The sequence below is a fragment of the Puma concolor genome, chromosome C1 (assembly GCF_028749965.1).
Source record: "Puma concolor isolate L17-30 chromosome C1, mPumCon1.1.hap2, whole genome shotgun sequence".
Classification (NCBI taxonomy): Eukaryota; Metazoa; Chordata; class Mammalia; order Carnivora; family Felidae; genus Puma; species Puma concolor.
In genome coordinates this window covers 195,030,195-195,053,654 of record NC_141674.1, presented here as the reverse complement: position 1 = coordinate 195,053,654, position 23,460 = coordinate 195,030,195, and the positions used below count along the sequence as shown (strand labels likewise).

General features: G+C 42.7%; 1 protein-coding gene and 1 non-coding gene across 4 annotated transcripts; one reads left to right on the top strand and one right to left on the bottom strand.

Annotated features, from left to right (window-relative positions):
* Window positions 1–26: 26 nt before the first annotated feature.
* IDH1 (isocitrate dehydrogenase (NADP(+)) 1) lies at window positions 27–18,476 on the top strand. 3 transcript variants are annotated; one of them, XM_086719487.1, is made up of 10 exons: window positions 27–133; window positions 1,240–1,305; window positions 4,105–4,289; window positions 6,911–7,202; window positions 9,766–9,871; window positions 11,643–11,820; window positions 12,840–12,991; window positions 14,932–15,072; window positions 16,177–16,339; window positions 17,530–18,476. In XM_086719487.1, the coding sequence occupies exons 3-10, from the start codon at window positions 4,168–4,170 to the stop codon at window positions 17,618–17,620; spliced, it is 1,245 nt and encodes a 414-aa protein (XP_086575613.1). In that variant the 5' UTR covers window positions 27–133; window positions 1,240–1,305; window positions 4,105–4,167; the 3' UTR covers window positions 17,621–18,476. The 3 variants fall into 3 exon arrangements, with proteins under 3 accessions (XP_086575613.1, XP_025768372.1, XP_086575614.1); XM_025912587.2 differs by having other exon boundaries at window positions 27–184; XM_086719488.1 differs by lacking the exon at window positions 27–133 and adding an exon at window positions 926–1,071.
* On the bottom strand, window positions 8,104–8,210 carry LOC112849036 (U6 spliceosomal RNA). The gene has a single exon (XR_003222487.2). It is a non-coding gene; the product is annotated as a U6 spliceosomal RNA (small nuclear RNA).
* Window positions 18,477–23,460: the final 4,984 nt, after the last annotated feature.

Sequence of the window (23,460 nt, the reverse complement as noted above, 5' to 3'; positions counted from 1 at the left end):
GGACAAAAGCGTGTCCCTGCCAAGGCTCCGCCCTGTCGGCCGCCTCCTGGGTTGGTGCGGAGGCGGTGTCAGAAGCCGAAACAGCTGGGGCCCAGCTGGCATTACCAGTGTAGACCCTTGTGAGCGTCAACGTGTGAGTGGCTGTGGCGCCCCCGGCTTATCTCCCGCGTACCTTCTCCTGCAGGTAACCGCAGACTTCGAGGGGCAGCTCGGGCCCCTGGCTTTTGCGGGGAGGCTCTGAGAGCCCGCCAATGGCTGGAGTGGGGAAAAAAGGAAGAAAGCTCAGATCTTGGGTCTGGAGGGAGAAATTTAGCGGCGAGCCCTGGTCGAAAGGAAGCGGGGGAAATCCAGGCTGGGAGTGGGAAAGAGACGTGGGGAGGAGGAAGGTGCTGGATCCCTGTGTATGGGAAAGAGACGTGGGGAAGAAGGTCCTAGATGCCAGAGTGTGGAGAAGGCCCGCTCTTGGTCTCGGAAAGGTGAAATTGAGCGGCACAGAGTTGCTTGCAGTGACACATAGAAGGCCGGGTTTGCATGCAGAAAGGAAAATCGAGCGGTGGGAGAATGCCAGTATGCGTGGAAGACTAAGTTTTGGGTTTAGGGAGAAGAAAACGTGCGGCAGTGGGGAGCTGCATGCAAAGAAAGGTGGAAGCCATGGACTTGGGCGTGTGCAGCGAACTCAGGTGGCTGGAACTAGCAGTGCGGTAGAGTGGAAGCGTCCTCTCGGGGGCGTGGAGGGGGCGGAGTGGAGGTGGAGGAGACCCCTTCGCCCCCAAGCGGATCTCCAGTTCCCCCGGCATGCTCCTGGCGCCAGAGGTTTAAAGGTTCCTGCGCAGCAGAAGGAAGGGGTGGGCTTGCAGACCTGGGGAGAGGAGCGGAGCAAGCGTGGTTGCAGCCCTCTTGCACAACGTCCACAAGGACGCATGCAGGCCTAGAGCCCGCTGGTCACAGCGTCACCTAAGGACCTGCAAACCCCAAGACCGCTAACGGACGACGAACCCGGGACGCGCCCACTGACGTGCCCTCCAGTGTGTGGGCAGGCAGAGATATTTGTGCGCTCTTAACCTTTATTTGGTAGGTGCCGCGCACCTAAAACTGGCCTTTGGTCCACTGGGTACACTCAGCTCTGTACTTTAAACCAGATAAACTGGGCTGTCTGGCCGGTATTAAAAACAGCTAAGTCCTCCTGACAGGCGTATTTTGATCGTTAAGTTTTTCTATTCCTCTTTTGTTTTGTTTTAGGAAATAAACTGCACTCATCTGAGTCTGCAAGATTGAAGGAAGTTGGGGTGATTAGAAGTTGTAAAGGTGAGAATTAGTACTTTCTCCCCTTCTGTACTTCTTGATGTGGCAATGCTGCATTTAATTGGTCCTGGAGGTCTTGAGTAGGTGGAGGCACTGCAAGGGAATGAGTCAGGGATATTTCCAACAACAAACTGCAACTGCTTCCTTGTTTCTTTCAGCGCAGCTCTTCTCTGCAAGAGACTATTTTTGGCCGAGAAATTACTGTAGTTCATGAACTCTGCTTTTTAAAAAAAATGTGGCTAAAAATTTGGGGTTGATGCAAAGAAAATTAAGCTCAAGCAACTTTCTCCTTAAACTACTCTGTATTAGTCCAGGTGTATCTTGTGCAATTACACAAGTGTGTCAGGAGATGGGAATTCAGCTGCTTTCAGAGTCACTAAACTGGCCTGTTGGAAAAGTCCTTCCTTCTGAAGTCAGGGTTTGGGTGGAGAGGGAGAATCTGGGGAGCAAGGGTTAGAGAAATGAATCCAGTGGGGCCTGAAGCCTACCCCCATGGAATTTAAGTCTAAAAGAAATAATATCCGACCTTGAAAGAAACCATGGTCTACAAAAAAAACTTTACCTTTACCTTTTTTTTTTTTTTTTTAAGTTTATGTATTTATTTTGAGAGAAAGAGAGAACCCCAGCAGGCTCCACATAGTCAGTGCAGAGCCTGATGTGGGACTGGAACTCACAAACCATGAGATCATGACCTGGGCTGAAATCAAGAGTTGGACACTTAACCTACTGAGCCACGCAGGCACCCCAAAAAGACTTTACTTTTTCAACGTTTTTTATTTTGGGGACAGAGAGAGACAGAGCATGAATGGGGGAGGGGCAGAGAGAGAGGGAGACACAGAATTGGAAACAGACTCCAGGCTCTGAGCCATCAGCCCAGAGCCCGACGCGGGGCTCGAACTCACGGACCGCGAGATCGTGACCTGGCTGAAGTCTGACACTTAACCGACTGCACCACCCAGGCGCCCCAAGACTTTACTTTTTTAGTTAGGACGTGGTAAAATTTTAATGGATAATGTGAGGAACTCCTGAAATGTTTCAGTTATGCATTATAAGATACAGAAAAATTACTGCAGTAAATGTTTGTTTTGACTGAGAAGGAAGTAGTTTTAAAAATGCAATTACTCAGTATCAAAATTTCAAGGATGCTATATGACCTATCAATTGTATTTGCCATTAAGGAAAAATAGCCAAGTCATAACTCTTATATAATATTATGTAGGAATGTGGCCATGGAACTGTATCAAGACTAAGATAAGTTTGCTGCCTCTTGTTTTGTTTTGTTTTAAATACAAGGACAGATGTGACAGTGGGCTCAGCATGACTGAATCATATAAAGCTCCACTGTAAATTACACTTGTAAATTACATGCTGGCAATGTGGAGCCTGCTTGGGATATTCTCTCTCTCTCTCTCTCTCTCTCTCTCTCTCTCTGCGCCCCTCCCCCACTTGTGCTTTCTCTCTCTTAAAAATAAAGAAACTTAAAAAAAAAAAAAAAGGTCAAATTACTTCAGTTCAACTTTGTCAAGTGATACCGCTTATAAGCCCCTTACCTAATAGTTACTTAAAACAGTTCTCAGGCCTCAGTCTTATTGATAACTTCAGAGGATAAAAGCAATTTTCAGTTATATTGTCCTGGGGAAAGAGTTTCCATTAGAGCATCATGAAAGGGAACAGATACCTACCTGCAGTGGACTCAGGGCCCCTCCTCCTCTCTGGAAACACACCCAGGACACGGTTTACCGTTAAGCCTCATAGTTTGACTTCTTCCAGAGGGTGTACCCTGTTCCTTCTGGGAATCAGATTAATTTGCATTTGCTACCCTCACATCCCAGGAAGACCTCTCTTCCTGGAAAATTTCCATTTCTCTGTCCCACCTTCTGGCAGCTTACATTTGCCCAGAAACAGTCCAGGAGTTAGGATACTGAGGAACAGGACAGGACATGCTTGGGTCCTGGGCAGCAGCCCTTCTATATACAGATTTTTCTGAATTGAGAAATCACTTCTATATTTAGTGTGACATCCCCAATATCCATTTTGTCTCTAGGAAAACATAATTCCACAAGAAATTTTTCATATTTTACTTTTAGTCTTAAACGTGGTTTAAAGAACTCATTGAATCCCTTCAATCATAGTTGTTTTATTTTGGTTGGTTTGTTTTAATGTGTATTTATTTGTTTGAGAGCAAGAGAGAGCATGAGCAGGGGAGGGGCAGAGAGAGAGAGAGAGAGAGAGAATCCCAAGTAGGTTCTGCACTGTCAACACAGAGCCCGACATGGGGCTTGATCCCACAAACTATGAGATCATGACCTGAGCCAAAATCAAGAGTCAGACACTCAACCAACTGAGCCACCCAAGTGCCCCTGTTTTGTTTTGTTTTTAAATAAAACAGCCTCTTAAAGGAGGGGAAATAATAGCACCTATCATTTTGCTCATTTTGAGGGTACAGTAAAATGAGAAGTTGGATAGAAGGATTCAAATAAACATGGTATTGCAGAAATAATCTCATTTTACAAGATGACCCATCAGGAGTGATGATTACATCATTAAGGACATGTTAGAATCTGGTTCCCCCACGCTCTAGTGGGACAACCTTGAGAAAGTTATTTTCCTTCTGTCAAAGTGGGAAAATAATTTCCAGCTTACAGGGTTGTGAGGGCTGGCTCAAAAACCACACATGAAGCACATAACAGTGCTTTTTACAGAGAACGTGCTGAATTCTAATGGTAAATATATTGTTATAGTTTTTTATGCAGTTTCGTGTTTAGGAGTCACCAAAATGTTTGAATTTGTTTTATACTATAGTGAAATAAACGAGAAGACCTGTGTCCTATCTTTTGTTCTTCTGAGAGGTTTCTTGAAGTCAAAATGTCTCAAAAAATCCGTGGCGGTTCTGTGGTAGAGATGCAAGGAGATGAAATGACACGAATCATTTGGGAGTTGATTAAAGAAAAACTCATTTTTCCCTACGTGGAACTGGACCTACACAGGTAAATGAATCAGTCTTCTAAGCAGCAAGCTCAGAAAGCATAATCTAAGTGATTTCAGGATATAACTAGCTGTTTCACAGAGCTAGCGCTGTATCTTAGGAATAAAACTTGTGAGGGAGGGATGCCTATGCATGAATCTTCTGTTTTAATTTTAACATACTGCTGGAAAAACTGGACTTGTCATTGTTCCACAGAAGAGAATTGTGGTGGGAACAAAGATTCTCAGCTCTTTCTAAGCCTCTTCTATTTATATAAATCAGTGGTTAAGAGTAGCACAAGGTATCAGTGGAAGGGAAAATAATAGAGGTACATTCTCTACCGAACAGTAAAGTAAATGTAGTTCACACAGTTTTGTCCTATCTCTGTTTTCTATCACTCTGCTTAACTAGTCAGTGGACCTCTCCCCCTGTTCATTCCTTGGCTCTTGCCCTTTTCACACAACTGTAGCACAGAAAGAACCCTTGAAATTATCTAACACAACCCCCACCTTTCAGTAGACAATCCCTTAAACCTTTTGTGTTCTAAAGATTTGAGCCTTTGCCCTGTCTTTACCATGTTTGGAAATAGGCATGAAAGTCTCTGTGGAATTCTTTCTGCTTTGTTCCCTGTGATTTTCATAACCTTGCTCATGCTCTGTGTGCATTTGAACAAGGTAGAGACAGAATTTTTCCAACGGGGCCGTGGCTGAAGCCTGGCATGGCAAAATGTTGACCGACACAGTTCAGCCGGACTGCTGGCACTTCTAAGTGTGTTTGCGTTGACCCGGAATTATTCATAAGACTGTATCTTGAGGACCTGTTGTTTGCTTAGGTGTAGATACTTCATTCACGTGGTGTCACTAGACACCCTTTTTAATTATTCTAAGCCTCAGCCGTTGATAAGGTCTATATTGCAACCATGAGAAGAAGCAAATACCTGCAGAGGTACACCAAGCATACAGGAAATGAAGCATAAAAAACATCATCCAAGTGGGTTAAAGAAGCATTTTATGAGCACTCTCCTGTTTCAGGACTTGACATGGCAATAAGTGAATTTGCAGAGTATTTGCAAATTGTAGAATAGCTGCAAAGAAGCTTTAAGCCTCATTAGCCTTAGGGGCATAAGGACTTTTAAAGGACAGTCATTATGGGGGCGCCTGGGTGGCTCAGTTGGTTAAGCATCCGACTTCGGCTCAGATCTAGCGATTCATGGGTTCGAGCCCTGCATCAGGCTCTCTGCTGACAGCTCAGAGCCTGGAACCTGCTTCGAATTCTGTGTCTCCCTCTCTCTCTCTCTCTGCTCCTCCCCCACTCATACTCTGTCTCTCTCCATCTCTCAAAAATGAATAAACATTGTAAAAAAGTTTTTTTGAGGACAGTCATTATGCCTAGAAGGAGAACAGTGACTATCTGCAGAGTAAAGAATTTTGGGAGGCTCAAACAAGTTTTAAGTTGTTTCAAAATTGCTATTATTATTACATCATGGGTTCTTTTTGAGGGGAGTGGAGTGATTTGTTTTTTGTTTTCTGCAGGCTATACAGGGGTCCAGACCACTTACTCATTCTTTTCTGTTAGAAATATTAAAAGAGAAGCAAAAATTCCACTACTTTGCTGGTAGATGCTGCTGATGAAAAATGGTTCCTACGAACATGAAAAGTGCTGACTGCAGTCCCTAGTTGAGTTAGGATTAGACATTTGTAAACATTCAGCATTTCCTATGCCAGAAGATAAGAGAGTCCATGGATTTGTTAGACTTCTGTGAATTACCCAAGGTCAAAGCAGTTTGGAATAATTTTTATTTGGAAATACCTTAAGATTGCTACCTTGGCGTTTACACTGTAAGTTGGGATAGCTAAGGAAAGGAAAACAAAAACTAAAAGGAACTGAAAAACAAAGTGTTAATGGTTTCACAAGTTCTGAAAGCTGAAAAACGTTTTTAAAGCCTCAGAAAACAACACGAATTGTTATGTCACCGTTTTGTCTCTCCTGTTTTTGACAAACTGTTTCATACTTTAGATAAGCCTTTAATTGTTCTCTGTGCCTGATGAACAATCAGCACTCTTTCCAGTTCTGAATAACCTGCGGCCTGGGAGTTGGTGTATATTAAGCTATAACTCTCTGAGTGAGCTATCACATGTATAGCTCCCAGCACTTGAATACAAAAAATCCTTTAAACCCTCTGACCCCTTTATTTTTACACACAATATTTACCAAGGAAAAAATAAGGTGCTTAGGCTTCTGTTTTTATGCTAATTTTATGGAAGGAAGTCTGCTCCTGTGCTATTATTGCCTCTTTATGGTAAAGAGCACACAAAGGGCCAGAGCACAATGGTTTCTATTCAGGTGCCTTCTAAACGTCTTCCCACACCACAGGCAGGTGAGGCCCAGAGTCTTAGCCTCTCTTTGTGCTTTGTTTGGTTGACAACCATCTTCTGTGTCCAGGGTGCACTGACCCTAAAGGTTGGCAGATTTGGGTGTGTTTTGAACCATCACGTTCTGCGGGGCAGGCTCCGCGTGCCATCACCATGCATAGAATGGTGTGTGGTGATAGAATGGTAACTAATGAGTTACCTTAGACCAATAGTACCTCCATCACTCATCACTTTGCCTGGAGAGTTACACTTCACGGTTTTTCCCTCCCAGCTATGATTTAGGCATAGAGAATCGCGATGCCACCGGCGACCAGGTCACCAAGGATGCTGCAGAAGCTATAAAGAAGTACAACGTTGGTGTCAAATGTGCTACCATCACCCCCGATGAGAAGAGGGTTGAGGAGTTCAAGTTGAAGCAAATGTGGAAGTCACCAAATGGCACCATCCGAAATATTCTGGGCGGCACTGTCTTCAGGGAAGCTATCATCTGCAAAAATATCCCCCGTCTTGTGAGCGGTTGGGTAAAACCTATCATCATAGGTCGTCATGCTTATGGGGATCAAGTAAGTCATGTTGGCATGGTTTGGTTTTCCATGCTTTTTTTTTTTCATGACCTGTGGCTGCCTAGAAGTTCTGGTTTTCTGTTTTATTCTTTTGGTGTCTACTCCCTTTAAGCGAGATGCCAAATTGAGAAATGTGTATGTGTATATCTGTATATTTAGGCATATTTAGGTATACCTAAATATAGATAAACTTACAGATAGGTACCTGTGTCAACACAAGTGATTTTTTTTCAGATGGGTTTTTTTCTTCCTGTATCTGTTTTTGCACTTAAACTGTATTATATTGCCATTTTTGTGTCCTTTCCCATGGTTAATCCAGTTTAGTGGCTCTTTAGTGGCCCTGGCTATGCAATAAGATCCCTTTCTGGGTTTTTCAGTTTTCGTTTTGTTTTGCTTTTTAAACAAATGTGGTTTTTTTTTGTTTTAATTCCAGTGCATGAGTTTTACCCTACACCAACTGAATCAGAATTCCATGGGCTTCAGGCATTTTAAAGCTCCCAGGCGATTCCAGAAGGCAGGCAGGGTTGAGAACCACCAAAGATTGTACTGAACATGACTTTATACATAAAAAGAAAAACTGATGCAGTAGTTGAAAGCATTCTCTTTAAAATATTCCTTTTCCTACATGGGGGACAAAAAAAGTATAGTTTCTGTACTTTCACACAAGTCAGCTCATTACCAAGTTAAACAGAAAAATTACCAACTGAATAAACACGGTGCTGAAAGAGAGGTTTCAGTCTTTCATAAAAAGCGGCTTAATGTCTTTTATTTTTTAGCTTTATTTATTTATGTTGTTGTTTTAAATTTACATCCAATTAGCGTATCGTGCAACAATGATTTCAGGAGTCGATTCCTTAGTGCTCCTTACCCATTTAGCCCATCCCCCTCCAGAAACCCTCTGTAAAAATACGGAAGCTTCACGAATTTGTGTGTCATCCTCGTGCAGGGGCCAGGCTAATCTTCTCCGTATCGTTCCAATTTTAGTATACGTACTGCCGAAGCAGGCACGGCTTATGTCTTGAAAGAGCCTTTCAAACAAGAACCTCGAACACTGAGATCCAGAGGCTTCGACATAGCCATCCTCAAAAGCAGTGTGGCCAGGCTGACCACTCTGTTCCTGGGGACAGAGTCACTGGGTCAGTCCTTGAGGGTCAGTTCACTCTGCTCCACCCTGTGGTTCAAACTACCCCTTCGTCCTGGCCAAACCTTTCACAGGTCCCTCCTGGAGGCCCCAGAGAGAAAAATGTAGACCGCAGCGCTACAAACTCACCAATCCTGGGAATACTGCTCTTAAGTTCTTCTGAGCGCAGCGTTGTCTTTTTCACCTCCCCCGTCCCCCTCCTCCTGCCTATCTCAATTGTTTTGGTATCAGTCACTTGGAAGAATGGTCATTCTCTATTAAAGTCCAGATTGAAAATTCTAAGCCTCAGGTTGATTCAACCCTAATCATTTAACTGTACATAAACCTCTACAAAGTATCCGTGGTGCTTTGGTGCCTCCATGTCTTCCTTTTGAGAAATGGGAATAAATGACCACCCATAGGGAAAAACTTTACGTGGCAGAAACACACTCTCGGTAGAAAAGATATTTACAGCTCTTCTACCAGCCGTTGTCAGTGTTACTGTATACAAACGTAAGTAAGTAGGGTTGACTGGTACCTGACTGTGAAACTATTCTAATTTAAATCATCAAAGAGGGTACAGTGCAGCAAAAGTTGACAGATGCCCAATATGGGCTGGGCACGTGTTTCCCTAGAGTAGCTCACTCTGGTGAGCCAAGATGACTGTCCTCGTAAGGTCCTTTCCTAAGGGCCACCAAAGTGTCGCAGCTACTTCCACAATCACTGCTGCTTTTGGATAAATCCTGGACTGGTGTTGGTAGTAATAACAACCATGAATTATAGTAGACTGAGTCCTGTGGGTCTAAGGATCGGATCCCAAGTCTTTAGACCCTAGATGTGTTAGATGTGTTCTCTCTACCATATCACAGTTCCTTCCTTGTAGGACCAATGTAATACTCAGATGAAATGAGATAATTGTAGTCAGTCACTTAAAGTGCCTGTCAGTGAGGACAAAGCATTAGCTGTGTCTCACCACCATCAATGTTGTAGCTAGTGTGCTGTCACCCCCCTGTGGGAATACTCCCCTGACCTCCAGGTCATGGTCATTTCTTTCTCTCTGTCATCGTGTTGCATTTCTTATCTAAGTCCCTTTTCTGCCATTTGAAAGCTCTTATGTTGCTTCTCACTTTCGTATGTCTTTATTGAGTTATAAGCTTCCTAAGAGAAAATGCTTGATGTTATTCTCTTTTTATCAATGCTCAGAAAACTGCCCTGTACATGGTAGGCAGCCAATAAATACTGGTTTTCAACGTACGCTAGGATTAGCTTGCTTTGGGAAAGCTCTGGACCTTTTTTTTCCCATCTCTCAAATATATGAAGGTTGAGCCACACTGCCCTTTTGGTCCAGGTATCTTCCAGCTCTGTATTCTGTGATTTTTGTTTTTCTTATAATTCTTGAAAGGCTATTTTATTTTCTTTATACCTTTTCCGCCCCCTTCACAGTATAGAGCCACTGATTTTGTCGTTCCTGGGCCTGGAAAAGTAGAGATAACCTACACGTCAAGTGATGGATCCAAAAAAATGACATACCTGGTACACAACTTTGAAGGTAGGTCCGTCGCGAGCTCCCTCTTTTAATTTTTTACAGATCATTTAGACAATGTCATTGCTGTTTCTTAAAACTTAGTTATGTGGCTGCCAAAAATACAACCTGGAATCTACAACATTTCTATAGGACCCAAAATCTAGCATGGAGAAGTAATTGACTTCCGTGCCTTCCCACGGTGTGGAATAAAGACACAAGAGACACTAGCCACTTAGTTGGAAATGCATGTGGGCAAAGACAGGTAGATACTTGCACTTCTCTTAAAACATGGAGGGAAGGTTGGCAGGAATCTGTTGTGCATAAATTGTATGAATCAGACATTAATAATCCCATGTCACCTGTCATGTAATCTGCCTGTTTGCTCTGGTAGGGTTTGTATTGAAAATGGTTGCGTTATAGATGTGCTGAATTTTCTTCTTGGTCCGAGTATTTATTCAGTTTAAGTGAACGTTTGTCTTGTGCCTTTTCTTGCCCACCTGCTGTCTCAAAGGTTCGTTATGGCAAATGCCATCCAAAGTTTGCTGAAAGAACAGAGAACCCTCTTTCTCCACTATTGAAGTTGTTGAAAGCACTCACACAAACAAAAGCTCAAAGCCTACTTAGCCTGTGTTCTTGTTGCCTCCTCTAAATAATATCATTTTAATAGAATCTAGTCCTGCAGGATTTGGCCTTGCACATTTTGAGGCTAAATTGGCCCTGGGCAGTGGCACAGATTCAAGTTCTAACTTTCCAATAATTACAGAGTTCAACTAATAAAGAGTTATGAAACACTAGTGGTTACATGTAACATAATTATTTCTGCCAGTGGGGTATGAATCTTCAGTGTCCTCCAGGAAATTATGAGAATTCTCATTCAGTATTTGAAATGCAAATTTTTTTCAGTGGCTGAGGATGGAGCACACACTTAGAGTTTAAAACACATGAAATTTTAGGGGCGCCTGGGTGGCGCAGTCGGTTAAGCGTCCGACTTCAGCCAGGTCACGATCTCGCGGTCCGTGACTTCGAGCCCCGCGTCGGGCTCTGGGCTGATGGCTCAGAGCCTGGAGCCTGTTTCCGATTCTGTGTCTCCCTCTCTCTCTGCCCCTCGCCCGTTCATGCTCTGTCTCTCTCTGTCCCAAAAATAAATAAACGTTGAAAAAAAAAATTAAAAAAAAAAAAACACATGAAATTTTAAAAGTGTGAAACACAGGGGCACCTGGATGGCTCAGTCAGTTAAGCATCTGACCCTTGATTTCGGCCCAGGTCATGATCTCACGGTTCGTGAGTTTCAGCCCTGCATCAGGCTCTGCACTGTCAGTGCTTGGGATTCTCTCTCTCTCTCTCTCTCTCTCTCTCTCTCTCTCTTTCTCTGCCCCTCCCCTGCTCATGCTCCCTCTCTCTCTCTCTCAAAATAAATAAACTTAAAAAAATAATAAAAGTGTGAAAGACAGCCTAGATATTCACCCCCTCTTGAGTGTATTTCTGGTTCATACCAGTAGTTTTTCATATCTTGATATCTTCAGGATCCTATAGACCATGTTTTTCTCTCTTCTATTGCCCTTTCAAAACAAGTTAGAATGTTCTTACTGAGAGGTGACTTTGTTCCAACCACTTGCCCCAGGAACTCATGGAATATTCACGTTTGAAGCCTGGCTGGGATTTTTGGAAGCCTGGGCCCAGACATGGGAGCTGGGGATTGGGTGCTTGGGTGGTGGTAGGTGGATTTGGACTTGTTACAACTCTACCCCATTTACCCTTCTCCTTTCTCCTCTCATTGGTGTCCCCCCCCCAACAGAAGGTGGTGGTGTTGCCATGGGGATGTACAATCAAGATAAGTCGATTGAAGATTTTGCACACAGTTCTTTCCAGATGGCTCTGTCTAAGAGTTGGCCTTTGTATCTGAGCACCAAAAACACTATTCTGAAGAAATATGATGGACGTTTTAAAGACATCTTTCAGGAAATATATGACAAGTAACTACAGTTTTTTCCTTTTTTCCTTTTTCTACAATAAGCTGGCATTTGTAGTATAGAATTTGCATCCTTATCCCTTTGATTCTGGGACAAATGGAATGAAAACCATCTCTGTCTCATAAAGTTAAGGGCAAAACTAAGATTTAACAGACATGAAACAAAAGCACTTCTGAGTTGCTTTTACAAGGTAAATGTTTTCAAATAAGGGTCCCACGTTTATTTTTTTCAGAGCCAGAATTGTTTAATATTTGAATGCAGGTGCCCTGTGACTGATAGAAAGTTCTAATTTTTCGGGGCACCTGGCTGGCTCAGTTGGTGGAGCCTGCAACTCTTGAACTCGGGATTGAGTTCAATCTCCATGTTGGGTGTAGAGATTACTCAAAAATAAAATCTTTAAAAAAAATAAAAAGAAAATTCTGATTTTTCAAACATATGAGTTTCTAAGTTGGGCACATTTTCACTCTTTCTGAAGCCTGTTGTGATTTAGAGCTCTGCGGGGGCTATTTGAACTCAAGTCTATTTTTATAACAGCTTCAGGTTCAACAACACGGGAGCATGTGTTAACTTTTAAGATGGCACAACTCCCTTTCAGGTGCACGTGTTGAGGCCAGGGCTTGGGTTTTAGGTATCTTTCTTAAGACATCTTAATTCCTCTTCTGCTACCCATCCATACCAACTCCAGGAGCTGTCCTAGTTTCCCAAGAGATACATTATTACATTCTTAAAGTAAGCTATGTCTCTAGAATCTGATCAGCAGTGTAGTGAAAACTAAAAATAATGCTGGGGACATTCTCACATCTCTGCAAAGGAGGTGAGATTGCTCTGACAGGCAGGGGACTTGGGGGATCACAGCTAGAAAATGGGCAGGATTTGAGCTTAGGTCTATCAGCTTCTCAAGTCTGTGCTGCTGCCACTAAAAAATGCTGCTTCTAGGCCCATCCCACCCCCTTCGGAGAAGCAGGTGCTGTCCCTACCAAAACCAGTTCCTTTTTAATTCCCTTTTCTCTCTTGCTTCTTAGGCAGTACAAATCCCAATTCGAAGCCCAAAATATTTGGTATGAGCATAGGCTCATTGATGACATGGTGGCCCAAGCTATGAAATCCGAGGGGGGCTTCATCTGGGCCTGTAAGAACTATGACGGCGATGTGCAGTCGGACTCCGTGGCCCAAGGTAAGGAGCTGAAGGACCAAGTAGAGGTGGAACTCAGCCTGCATCACGTTGGTCATGCGGGATAGTTCTCTGCAGCCCATTGTTTGTAAAATCACAAAGTGTTAGCAGTGCAGGCCATTCTGTTCCATCTTCTCAGCTGACACAAGGAATTGAGCAGAGAAGCCCCCGGGCTGTTCACAGAAATTCCAAGAACCGGGGGCTCCATGCCAGAGGGAAGGGCCAGATCGGCAGAAACTCTCTGGCAGAAACTCTCTCTGCCCCGATTGCTTCAGTACCAAGTTGCCCTTCAATTTCAGTTACCCATGGCAAACTCGAATCTTCCCTGATAAATGGTGTGTTAACCTTAATTATGTTTGCTTTTCCCCAGGAAGTGCTACTTTTTCTTTTCTCTTATGAAAAGTTAAGTATCTCCTACCAGTTTGAAAATCAGTAGATGAACCCAGTTAAAGAGAAGTTTGATGTCCGATAAATGACTTAGACGACTCTCTTTACTCTCCTTCTGTTTCTCCACATCCTCATAATCCTTTGTGCTGAGTACTTAGAGGAAGGAGTGGTGCTTTACGAGGCTTCCACGGTGGATAAGGGAAACTGTTCCTTGTTTTCTTGGATTTCTTGGAAAGGGACCCAAATCTCTCCACTGTTTCTAAATGTCCTTGTTTGTAGCAGCGAAGAGTGTCTCTGGAGGGATGTTGTCAAGATATTTCAAAGGACTTTGGAATAGGACTTCTGAAGTGTATTGTCCATTAATGCACTGACGAGATACCTGGAGCAGAGCCTATAGATAAATGAGACCTCAGTGCAGCTGAACAGTCAAAAGGCAGCAAGGCCGTCCTCACGTGCATTCTTTTCTAGAGTATGAACTACTTTGGACTCACCATTTCTTGTCCCCAGTTTTGACAGTGGTACTGAGTGTCTCCTAGTATTAAAGATCGACAGACTCACTATGGATATGATTCCTGACCTTCTCCAACCAATAAACATTTGAGAGTCTACTAAAGCCTCAGACCAACACAATGATATGAAAGGAGCTACTAATCCCTTGCAGAAGTTTGTAACGATACTCAAAGATGAGTTTAAAAGAAAACAAACAAACAAACAAAACCACTGTTTATTTATGTACTGTCAAGCCAGAAAACAAAAGTAACAGCCTATGATACATTTGCATTATTAACTCTACAGAGGCTTGGGAGGTAGCAAAAATGGAGAAAAATATTCTTTGAATTCAAGGGTAAAAAAAAATGAATAAAAGATGGAAAATCAATTTTCTGGACTTAAAAGTGGCAATGTCCTTCTCTGACAGAATAGGACTGTTTGTGGGGCTGTTACAGACAGCAAGGGCAAGAGGGATGTGCTTGGATCATCTCATCCTGTTTTCAACCTGCTGTTCTCTCCAGTCTCAGTGAATCTGAGCAGAAAGATGGCAGGACACAAATCCCATTAGTCTTTATTTTCCCAGAACGGCAGAGCATCTGCACATACGAATAGCAGCAATATACTGAGAGCTCTTACTCTGTGGCAGGTACTATTCTAAGGAATGTTAATATATAGTCTTTTCACATATATTCACAAAAATATGTATATTCATCTAATTCTCACAACAACCCGATGAAGGAGGTGCTTTTATTCCCATTTTACAGATAAGAAAATCAAGCCCCAGTAGCGAGGAAGTCCCAGCACTAGGGTGCAGTATAAGCAGGTGGACCCTGAGCTCTCCATCATGGGGCAGGTGCTTCTGAGATAGATAAGTGAGGAAGAAATGCAGCCCCTCCAGACTCCCTGATCCTGGGGTGTGGAGCAGGGACCGTCTTTCTGAAAGGCAGAAGGATCGGTGATGACTACACATGCTTATGTTTATTTGCTTTGCTGAGACCTCTCCTCTCCGAGAGACCCAGTGTTCTTCCCGCACTTGTACCCAGTACTTCACGCTCTGCCGCATACAGGTTATGGCTCTCTTGGCATGATGACCAGCGTGCTGGTTTGTCCAGACGGCAAGACAGTGGAAGCAGAGGCTGCCCATGGGACTGTAACACGTCACTACCGCATGTATCAGAAAGGACAAGAGACGTCCACCAATCCCATTGGTAAGATAGTGTTTTCTGCTACCTTGATTTCCAGCCAGAGAGTGGAGATCTCTAAAGGAAATCAGACATGTTCCTTTGGCTACCCAATGCTTTGTGTATAAAGTCCTCACCAAGCATCGGGTCTGTTCTAGTAAGAGCTGTTTGAATGTACTATTTTTTTTTTTAATTAATTTATTTATTTTGAGAGAGAGGCGGGGAGGTGGGGGTGGGGAAGAGAATCCTAAGCAGGATCCACACTGTCAGGACAGAACCCGGTACGGGGCTCAATCTCACAAACCTGACCTGAGCCAAAATCAAGAGCTGGGCACTTAACCGACTGAGTCACCCAGGCGCCCATGAATGTGCTTCTTGAAATATACATAATGTAGTATATGCTTTTCCGTTTTGTGGTAGAATGTACATTACAGAGAAGAATGTTGTCAGCAAGCATTTTCCTTTTCCTTTGGTACAGCGAAACGTCCCAGATGGCTAAGAATCTAAAAGCCACACAGATAGATCCTTCTAACTGGGTTTCAAGGGCAGCACTTTAAAAAGAGATTACAGCTTGGAAAGAGGAAGGGAGGCCAACATAGACAAGAGAGAGAAGAGATTGTGACCTATTCCAAATTAGTAAATCCCTTAAGCTTCAAGTGTTACAAGCACACTGTGAAAATGTGCTTTAAGGCTCTAACAAAACCCAAGACATCTCTACAAAAAGACAGGCATTTTTTAAAGTTTCTACTCAGTAAAATATTTCCAATTCTTTTTTTTTTTAATGCTTATTTTTGAGAGAGATGGGGAGACTGAGCACGAGCCGGGGAGGGCAGAAAGAGGGAGACACAGAATCCGAAGCAGGCTCCAAGTCTCTCAGCCCAATGCAGGCCTCAAAATCATGAACCACAAGATCATTACCTAAGCTGAAGTTGGGTGCTTAACCGACTGAGCCACCCAGGCACCCCAAAATATTTCCAATTCTTATAAAACTTATAGCCTATGTGGATAACATCTAATGGAATCAGTCAGCTAAACAAAAAGAAAAAATAATTGTTCTGTTTTTGAGAACTGTGAAACATTTGGGAATCCCTCTTGGTCTGGTCTGAGTGCTGTTTTGTTTTGCTTTTTTAGCTTCCATTTTTGCCTGGACCAGAGGATTAGCCCACAGAGCTAAGCTTGATAACAATAAAGAGCTCAGCTTCTTTGCAAAGGCTTTGGAAGAAGTCTGTATTGAGACCATTGAGGCTGGCTTCATGACCAAGGACTTGGCTGCTTGTATTAAAGGTTTGCCCAAGTAAGTATGAGATTCCCTGAGCCCCGTGGCCAAATTACCACTTATCTTTATTGGGCTCAAAAACATCAGTGCTTTTCAGAAATAAACAAATTGTTATTTACTACCTAGTTGAGAGGTCAACAGAAACTATATGTAAAGTGTCTACCGTAAGCATTTCAGACTTTGTGGAACATAGAGCCTTTTCAAAACTATACAGCTATTGAACTTTGCCACTGTGGAAGGAAAACAGTCACCAATGACACAAAAGCTAATGGATGTGGCAGTGTTCCAATTAAACTATGTACAAAACCAGGCTGTAGCCTGGGTTGAGTCCATGGGCCAAACTGCAGTTTGCTGACCTCTGATCTAGTTGACAGTTATTGGATGACAAGGTTCCGTTTTTATTTAACAAGAAAGTATAGGCGGTTGAAAGAAAGGGACCTCCAAGGCTATTGATTTCTTTAATCTTTATTTTTGAGAGAGGGATAGAGTGCGAGCCAGGGGAGGAACAGAGAGAGAGGGAGGCACAGAATCCAAAGCAGACTCCGGCTCTGAGCTGTCAGCACAGGGCTCGGGACGGGCCTCGAACTCACGAACCGCGAGTTCATGACCTGAGCCGAAGTCAGATGCTTAACTGACTCAGCCACGCGGGCACCCCATCTTTGTAGCCTATCAGCATGATTATGTTAGCCAGTCCCTTATATAAACATTTTTTTAAGTAAGACAATGATAAAAATAAGAGCGTTAAACCTTTTTTCAAGACATGTAACAATTTGTGGGAATGTAGATAAAAGCATGGCTGTACCCTGAATAGGTTTTATTCTTTTTAAGGAGGCTCATGCCTTATCCAGTAAGTGACTGCGGCCAGTGGTTTTGTTATTTTTAAGAAGAGGAATAACAAGTGGGATGATTTCGGTCTCCCAAGCATTAGTCTGAACTGAACCTCTCTGATAGTTTCACCCCCAAAGAACTCAGGGCAAGAGACATCCTATGAAGGTGCGTGCGGGCCTGCTGTCTATAGCCTGGGTCAGCCCCATCTGCCTTGGGCACAGTCATCAGCCATACATTTATAGCTTGTTTTAATATTAAATAGTTTTCTTCTAGACATAAATAAAATGTCACCTACGTAGCATTTCTAGGACTTTTCCTCTACTTGCTCCCAGATCACAGACCAACTAATTAACCTTCTTTTCTTTTTCCTCCTTTATTAGCGTGCAGCGTTCTGACTACTTGAATACGTTTGAGTTCATGGACAAACTCGGAGAAAACTTGAATATAAAACTAGCTCAGGCCAAACTTTAAGGCCGTCCCTCACCTAAGGAGGATATGTGTTTTTTTTGGTAACTAGGTCCACTGGTTTACATTTTCCTGTATAACACTCAAGGGTAAAGGTAAAATCAATTTTGTAATTTGTTTAGAAGCCAGAGTGTATCTTTTCTATAAGTTTACAGCCTTTTTCTTACACATATGGTTAGGCCACCCTCGTGAACGTGGCAGGGGACTTTTTTAAATTTTATTTTCTACTAGTAGCCTAGGAATTACTTTAATACTCATTTGTACTCATTGTCACTTTTTCTCATGTTCCCATACAAATGACCAAAATGAAGAGTGCTTGAAAGGGTAACCTCTAGTCATAGTATCGTTCCCTAAAACATATGTGAAGTAAAAATTCACTCCCTTCCCCGCTCTCCGTGGCCCGGGCGCTGGGTGGTTTTGGTGTATCAGATGTCCCATTACAGGAGGTAGAGCTGTTATGTTAAACTTGCCTGTAATTTGGGACGAAGAGCATAGGTGTGACTAAAACGTGTTGGAGATGCCACAGTCACTTTTGTAATGAGCTCTTCTTGAATGTTTGGAAAAAGCTAAATATTTTTGAGGCCACCGGAGCATTTGTAATCCAAAATAAATACTACCTGGGGGTTGTCCCCTGTGTTTGTCTCATCCTCCCAGCCTTGTGTGGCCTGAGTATTCTGCCACCCTGAGCAGCGTATTTCTTCCAAGTGCAATAATACAAGCTGTACCTTTTTTGGACTTCTGTTGGCCTGTTTTATTTCCCTTCTATAAAATGTGATTTTTCAGAAGTTGATTATTAAACACTATTCTAGTCTGTTCTTCATCTGAACTGTTAATGTTAATTAAAATCAAGTGCTAACGACTAGTCTTGGGTTTTTATTTACCGAGTATATTTTAGGTACCAGGCACCGTGCTAAGTCCTAGGCACAGGAATTCGATCTTAAAAAGTCTCTGCCCTGAAGGAGTTTACTGTGGGGAAAATGGGTGTGTGAACAGTAAGAGGTAGATCCTACCATGAAGGGGAAAGAAGACCAAAGACAGAACAAAGGGGTAACTGGAATATTAGGGAATCAAGTCTGGGCACATGGTAAGGAGTATAGGTATGATCATGTAAGTTAATAGGAAGCCAGTGAAGTGAATAGGAAGCCAGAGAGGGACATGATCATATTTTAATTAAAAAAAAAATAGCACAGCTTTTATGAAGAACGGATAGTAGTGGAGGAGGGAGTGGTGGCCACAGTCAAGGAAGGAAGGCCAGTTGTAAGGGTATTGTAATACTTCGGGTGGGAAATGATGAGGTTCTGAACTGGGGCAATGGCACTGGGGATGGAGGGAGCAGGGTCTCCAAGAAGAGGAAAGAATGGATGGGGATTGGTGGGTCCCAGGGGACGAGGGAAAGGAGGTTTCCCACCTGGAGAAAGGCTGGTCAGCATCCCAGCATTACCCATGTACTATGGGGAAGGAAACAGGCCTCCAGAGGCGCTTTGATCAGGCTTACACGATACATCAATGGCCATTTTGGCCTGGAAGCCAGGAATCCTTGTAGCAAAGCTCGGGCTCTTTCTCCTAGACCTGCCCTTTTGCAGGTTTAGATGGAGAAAGAAAGCATCACATGGAACAGAGTGATGACATTGGATTGGATGAGTCCCTCCAGCACTCACAAACATCCTGAAGATCAAATGAGTGATCATGGCTGCAAAGCCCCGCCCCCATGTCTATCTATCAGGATCTGTATTTGGCCATGAACCAGTTAATGTCCTAAAATAATTAGCAAATGAACAGCTGCTGACCAATACATCCAGAGGCTGATGGTTTATTTTGTAACAACATCAGGATCAGAACTGTTGACCTGGAAAATGACTGTTGGCTTTGCAGAACACTGAAGGCGGCAGGATGCAGGGACAGAAAGCAGGGGTTCCAGACTTTGAAACTCCCTAAATTGCAAGCACTGTTTCTTAAGTAGAATTTTAACTGAGAATACTTAAAAATTAATCTTCACAGTTAGAATCACAGCTCCCCTGTACTTTTCCCGGATACATACAGTCCTCCTAAGTCACTCCTGACGAGTGGTTTCCCATCCTGCACTTGAATATTTCTATCATGAAAAGTTCTTCCAAATTAAGGGTCTTGTCTGTTCCCGTTCAGGAGGTAAGATAGGAAACTAATATAAAAAATATTAAGAATGACTTTGAGTGTTTATACAAATACTGCTAAAAATTTTGTACTTTTATTACCTGTCTACTATCAAATTTTATTTCATAGTCCCTGTTCTTAATATTAGGGAGACAGCATCCAAACTGCTAATTCCTCTGGAACAAGAAACTTGAATAACTGGATGGTATCTCAGACTCAGTGTATGCAGACAGCATAGCATTGTTTGTAACTTTTCATTTTGATATTATTTCACACTTACAGAAAAATAGTATGAGGAAGTCCCATAATCTCTTGCCTATTTTTTACTTTTGCACCATTTGTTATTCTGTTTCTCATCTTCCTACACACACACACACTTTTTTTTTCCTGAACCATTTCAGAGGGATTTGAAGACATTGTGCCCCTTTACCCTTAGATAATCCAGTGTGTATTTCCTAAGAACAAGGACATTCTCTTAATGTGACCACAATATGATTATCAAAGTCCGGAAATGTAACATTAATATAATACGATACAGTCCCTATTCAAATCTCAGCAACTGCTCCAATAATCTTTACAGGTTTCCTTTGAAGGTCCAATCCAGGATCATATCATTTAGTTGTCATCCCTTAAGCCTCCTTTTGCCTATGACAGTTCCTAAGCCTTCCTTTGTCTTTCTAGACCTTGACATTTTTGAAGAGTACAGCCTAGTTATTTTGTAGAATGTCCCTCAATTTGGGTTTATCTGATGTTGCCTTGTAATTAGATTCAAGTTCTGCATTTCTGGCAGAAATACCATTGAAGTGATAATAGTATCCACAGTGGACTACAGTGGGAAAAAGGGAGAAGGACATATATTGGTTTGTCCCAATATTGGTGAAGCTGGCTTTGCTCATTAGGATAAGGTAGTCATTGGCCTTTCTTCTCCACTGTGAGTTTACTATTTTCCCCCTTCTTGAGCAGAAGTTACATGTAGGGAGATGCTATGTAACTATACTGTTCATTCTCACAGTGTGCCCATAGTTTAACATCCATTGATGATTTTATAACTCCATCATGTGTTCTGTAATTGTCATATATATTATAAATATTACATTTGACTGTAAAGAGCAATTGTCCCTTCTTCCCACTTATTTTTTTAAGTTTATTTATTTTGAGAGAGCGAGCGTGCATGCAAGCAGGAGGAGGGCAGAGAGGGAGAGAGAATCCCAAGCAGGCTCCATGTTGTCAGCACAGAGCCTGATGCAGGGCTTGATCTCAAAACTATGAGATTATGACCTGAGCCAAGATCTAGAGTCAGATGTTTAACCAACTGAGCCACCCAGGCACACACAGACATCCCCACTTATTTTTTCATTCAGTCATATCAATATGGGCTAATGAGCCCATAAATAAATAAAATGTTATTCAATGGGTTATAATCTAATACTATCATAATATATTTTGATATTTAAAGTGCCTCAGATTTGGCCATTGGCAATCTCATCAAACCAGGTCCTGTTGGCATTGTAACAGCATTTTGCGAGCAATTCACTTGAGTAGAGAAAGACACTGATACGGCTTGCTATGCAGCATGAAGACCTCCGTGAGACTGTCTCTGAGATGGGCCTTTAGATGTGATCTTCCTTTTCTACCAATAGAATGTATTGGTCCTTTCCTTCCTTTCCATTACCCCCGACCCCACAGCACCCCCACCCCCACTGGCTCTGTAGAATGTGTTGGAATACTGTCATTTTCAAAATGGCTCTCTGGATGCTAGAGACCTATTTAACAATTTAATGCTAGCATTAATGGACAGGTGTGGGTTAGAAGCAAATGAAGGCAGTAGAGTGCGAGGGTCACTAATTCCTGGATCCTTTGGGGAGATGGGTATATTTTTAAATTCTGTTATCAAGGCTAAAGTATAGTGTGTGGGATGCACACTTGGGTAATAATTAATGGGGGCAAGGGCAGAGTATGATTGTGACAGGCACTTGGAGAGCTTGAAGGGTTCTTCCAGTGTCTGTTTCTTCACATGGGTGATAATTACAAGAGTGCCTTGTAATAAACTATTTGCTTTATGTGGTTAACTCTATCAACTTTATTTCACAATAAGAAGGTTAACAAATATATTAGGAAACCTGTTCTGAATCTCTTGGACAAATTGCACAGGGCCGCATTCTCCTGGGGCAAATCAAGAACTTTTTCTCCAGTGTCCACTTACCCTCCTGTCAAAGCCTCTGGTTTGCCTCTGAGTGACATATGCTGGTCACACTGTCTCTAACCTTTTCAAACATAAGCTATGAGGTGTCTCTCTAAGAAGGTGCTCTTTCCCTGTAATTTCACCTGGATCACACACTAAGAATTAAGAGCAGATATGTGTGAGGATCCTTAGTTGGCTTTTGGGACCCTGCTTCTGTCACCTTGATGAATCCATGACACTTTCTTGTTAGGAGTATTTGGGTGTAGAGCACTCAGGTGATCTCTGCATAAGAATTCATCTCACCCTAGAGGCACCTGGGTGGCTCATTCTGTTAAGCATCTGACTTTGGCTCAGGTGGTTGGTGGGTTGTGGTTGGTGGGTTCAAGCCCTGCTTTGGGCTCTGTGCTGACAGCTCAGAGCCTGGAGCCTGCTTCAGATTCTCTCTCTCTCTCTCTCTCTCTCTCTGCCCCTCCCCTGCTCATGCTCTGTCTCTCAACAATAAATAAATGTTGTTTTTTTTTTTTAAGAATTCCCCTCTTGGGGCGCCTGGGTGGCTCAGTCGGTTAAGCGGCCGACTTCAGCTCAGGTCACGATCTCGCGGTCCGTGAGTTCGAGCCCCGCGTCGGGCTCTGGGCTGATGGCTCAGAGCCTGGAGCCTGTTTCCGATTCTGTGTCTCCCTCTCTCTCTGCCCCTCCCCCGTTCATGCTCTGTCTCTGTCTCAAAAATAAATAAAACGTTAAAAAAAAAAAAATTAAAAAAAAAAAAAAAAAAGAATTCCCCTCTTGCTGGTGGGCCTTGCTCTGTTTTGCAAGGTGCTTGTGCACTATTTACCTGTTCAGAGACTAAGCTTAGAGACATTTTCTAACTGAATCCCATTTTCCTATTTTCAAATCCCTAGAAATTTTTTTCTCCTACTTTCCTTCCTACTTCAAGAGCCTTTCAGGGTTTTAATACTGTGATCTTCCCAAGTAAGCCTTGAAATGTTTACATCGTACAATAGAAACTAAACATTTAACCTTCACTCTGAACTCTGATTCTAATACCGTAGAGCTACTTTCACCCATTTAAAATGTGCCGTATCTTCTGGTTGCGGTCACCCCATTTGCTAGAATTACTCAGTGACTTTATTTTTTTCAATCACGTGGCTCTTTTTATTGTTTGAGGCAGCCTACACATTGCTGCAAATTAGTTACTTATACTATTCCATCCAGACTTACAACTTAGATCTCAGCCAAAGTTTTTCATCTGGTTCTGGCATCTGGATCAAATTCTTTATATGCCTTTTTTTTTCTTATATCTTTGAACACAATTCACCCAACAAACAGATTGGAGTATGTCTTCTAATCCTGACAATCTCTCGTGTACCAGTGTCTCCAAAGACCCACAACCTCTAGATGGGGGTACTTCCCTCCAGGTCAGGCTATACCAGGTACTCACATTGTCCTAGCTCTAGGAGCCAAGCAGTTTGGGTTTTGAGTCACTGACTTTGTTACAGTGTCTTAGTAAGATTCTCTACTACTAAAATGGGGATGA

Bases quoted from the DNA above. Each gene is read 5' to 3' on its own strand.
- IDH1 (XM_086719487.1), top strand. From the start codon at position 4,168: ATGTCTCAAAAAATCCGTGGCGGTTCTGTGGTAGAGATGCAAGGAGAT. The intron at 9,872-11,642 runs GTAGGTCCGTCG...CCCCCCCAACAG, and splicing joins CCTGGTACACAACTTTGAAG to AAGGTGGTGGTGTTGCCATG. The intron at 15,073-16,176 runs GTAAGATAGTGT...TTGCTTTTTTAG, and splicing joins GACGTCCACCAATCCCATTG to CTTCCATTTTTGCCTGGACC.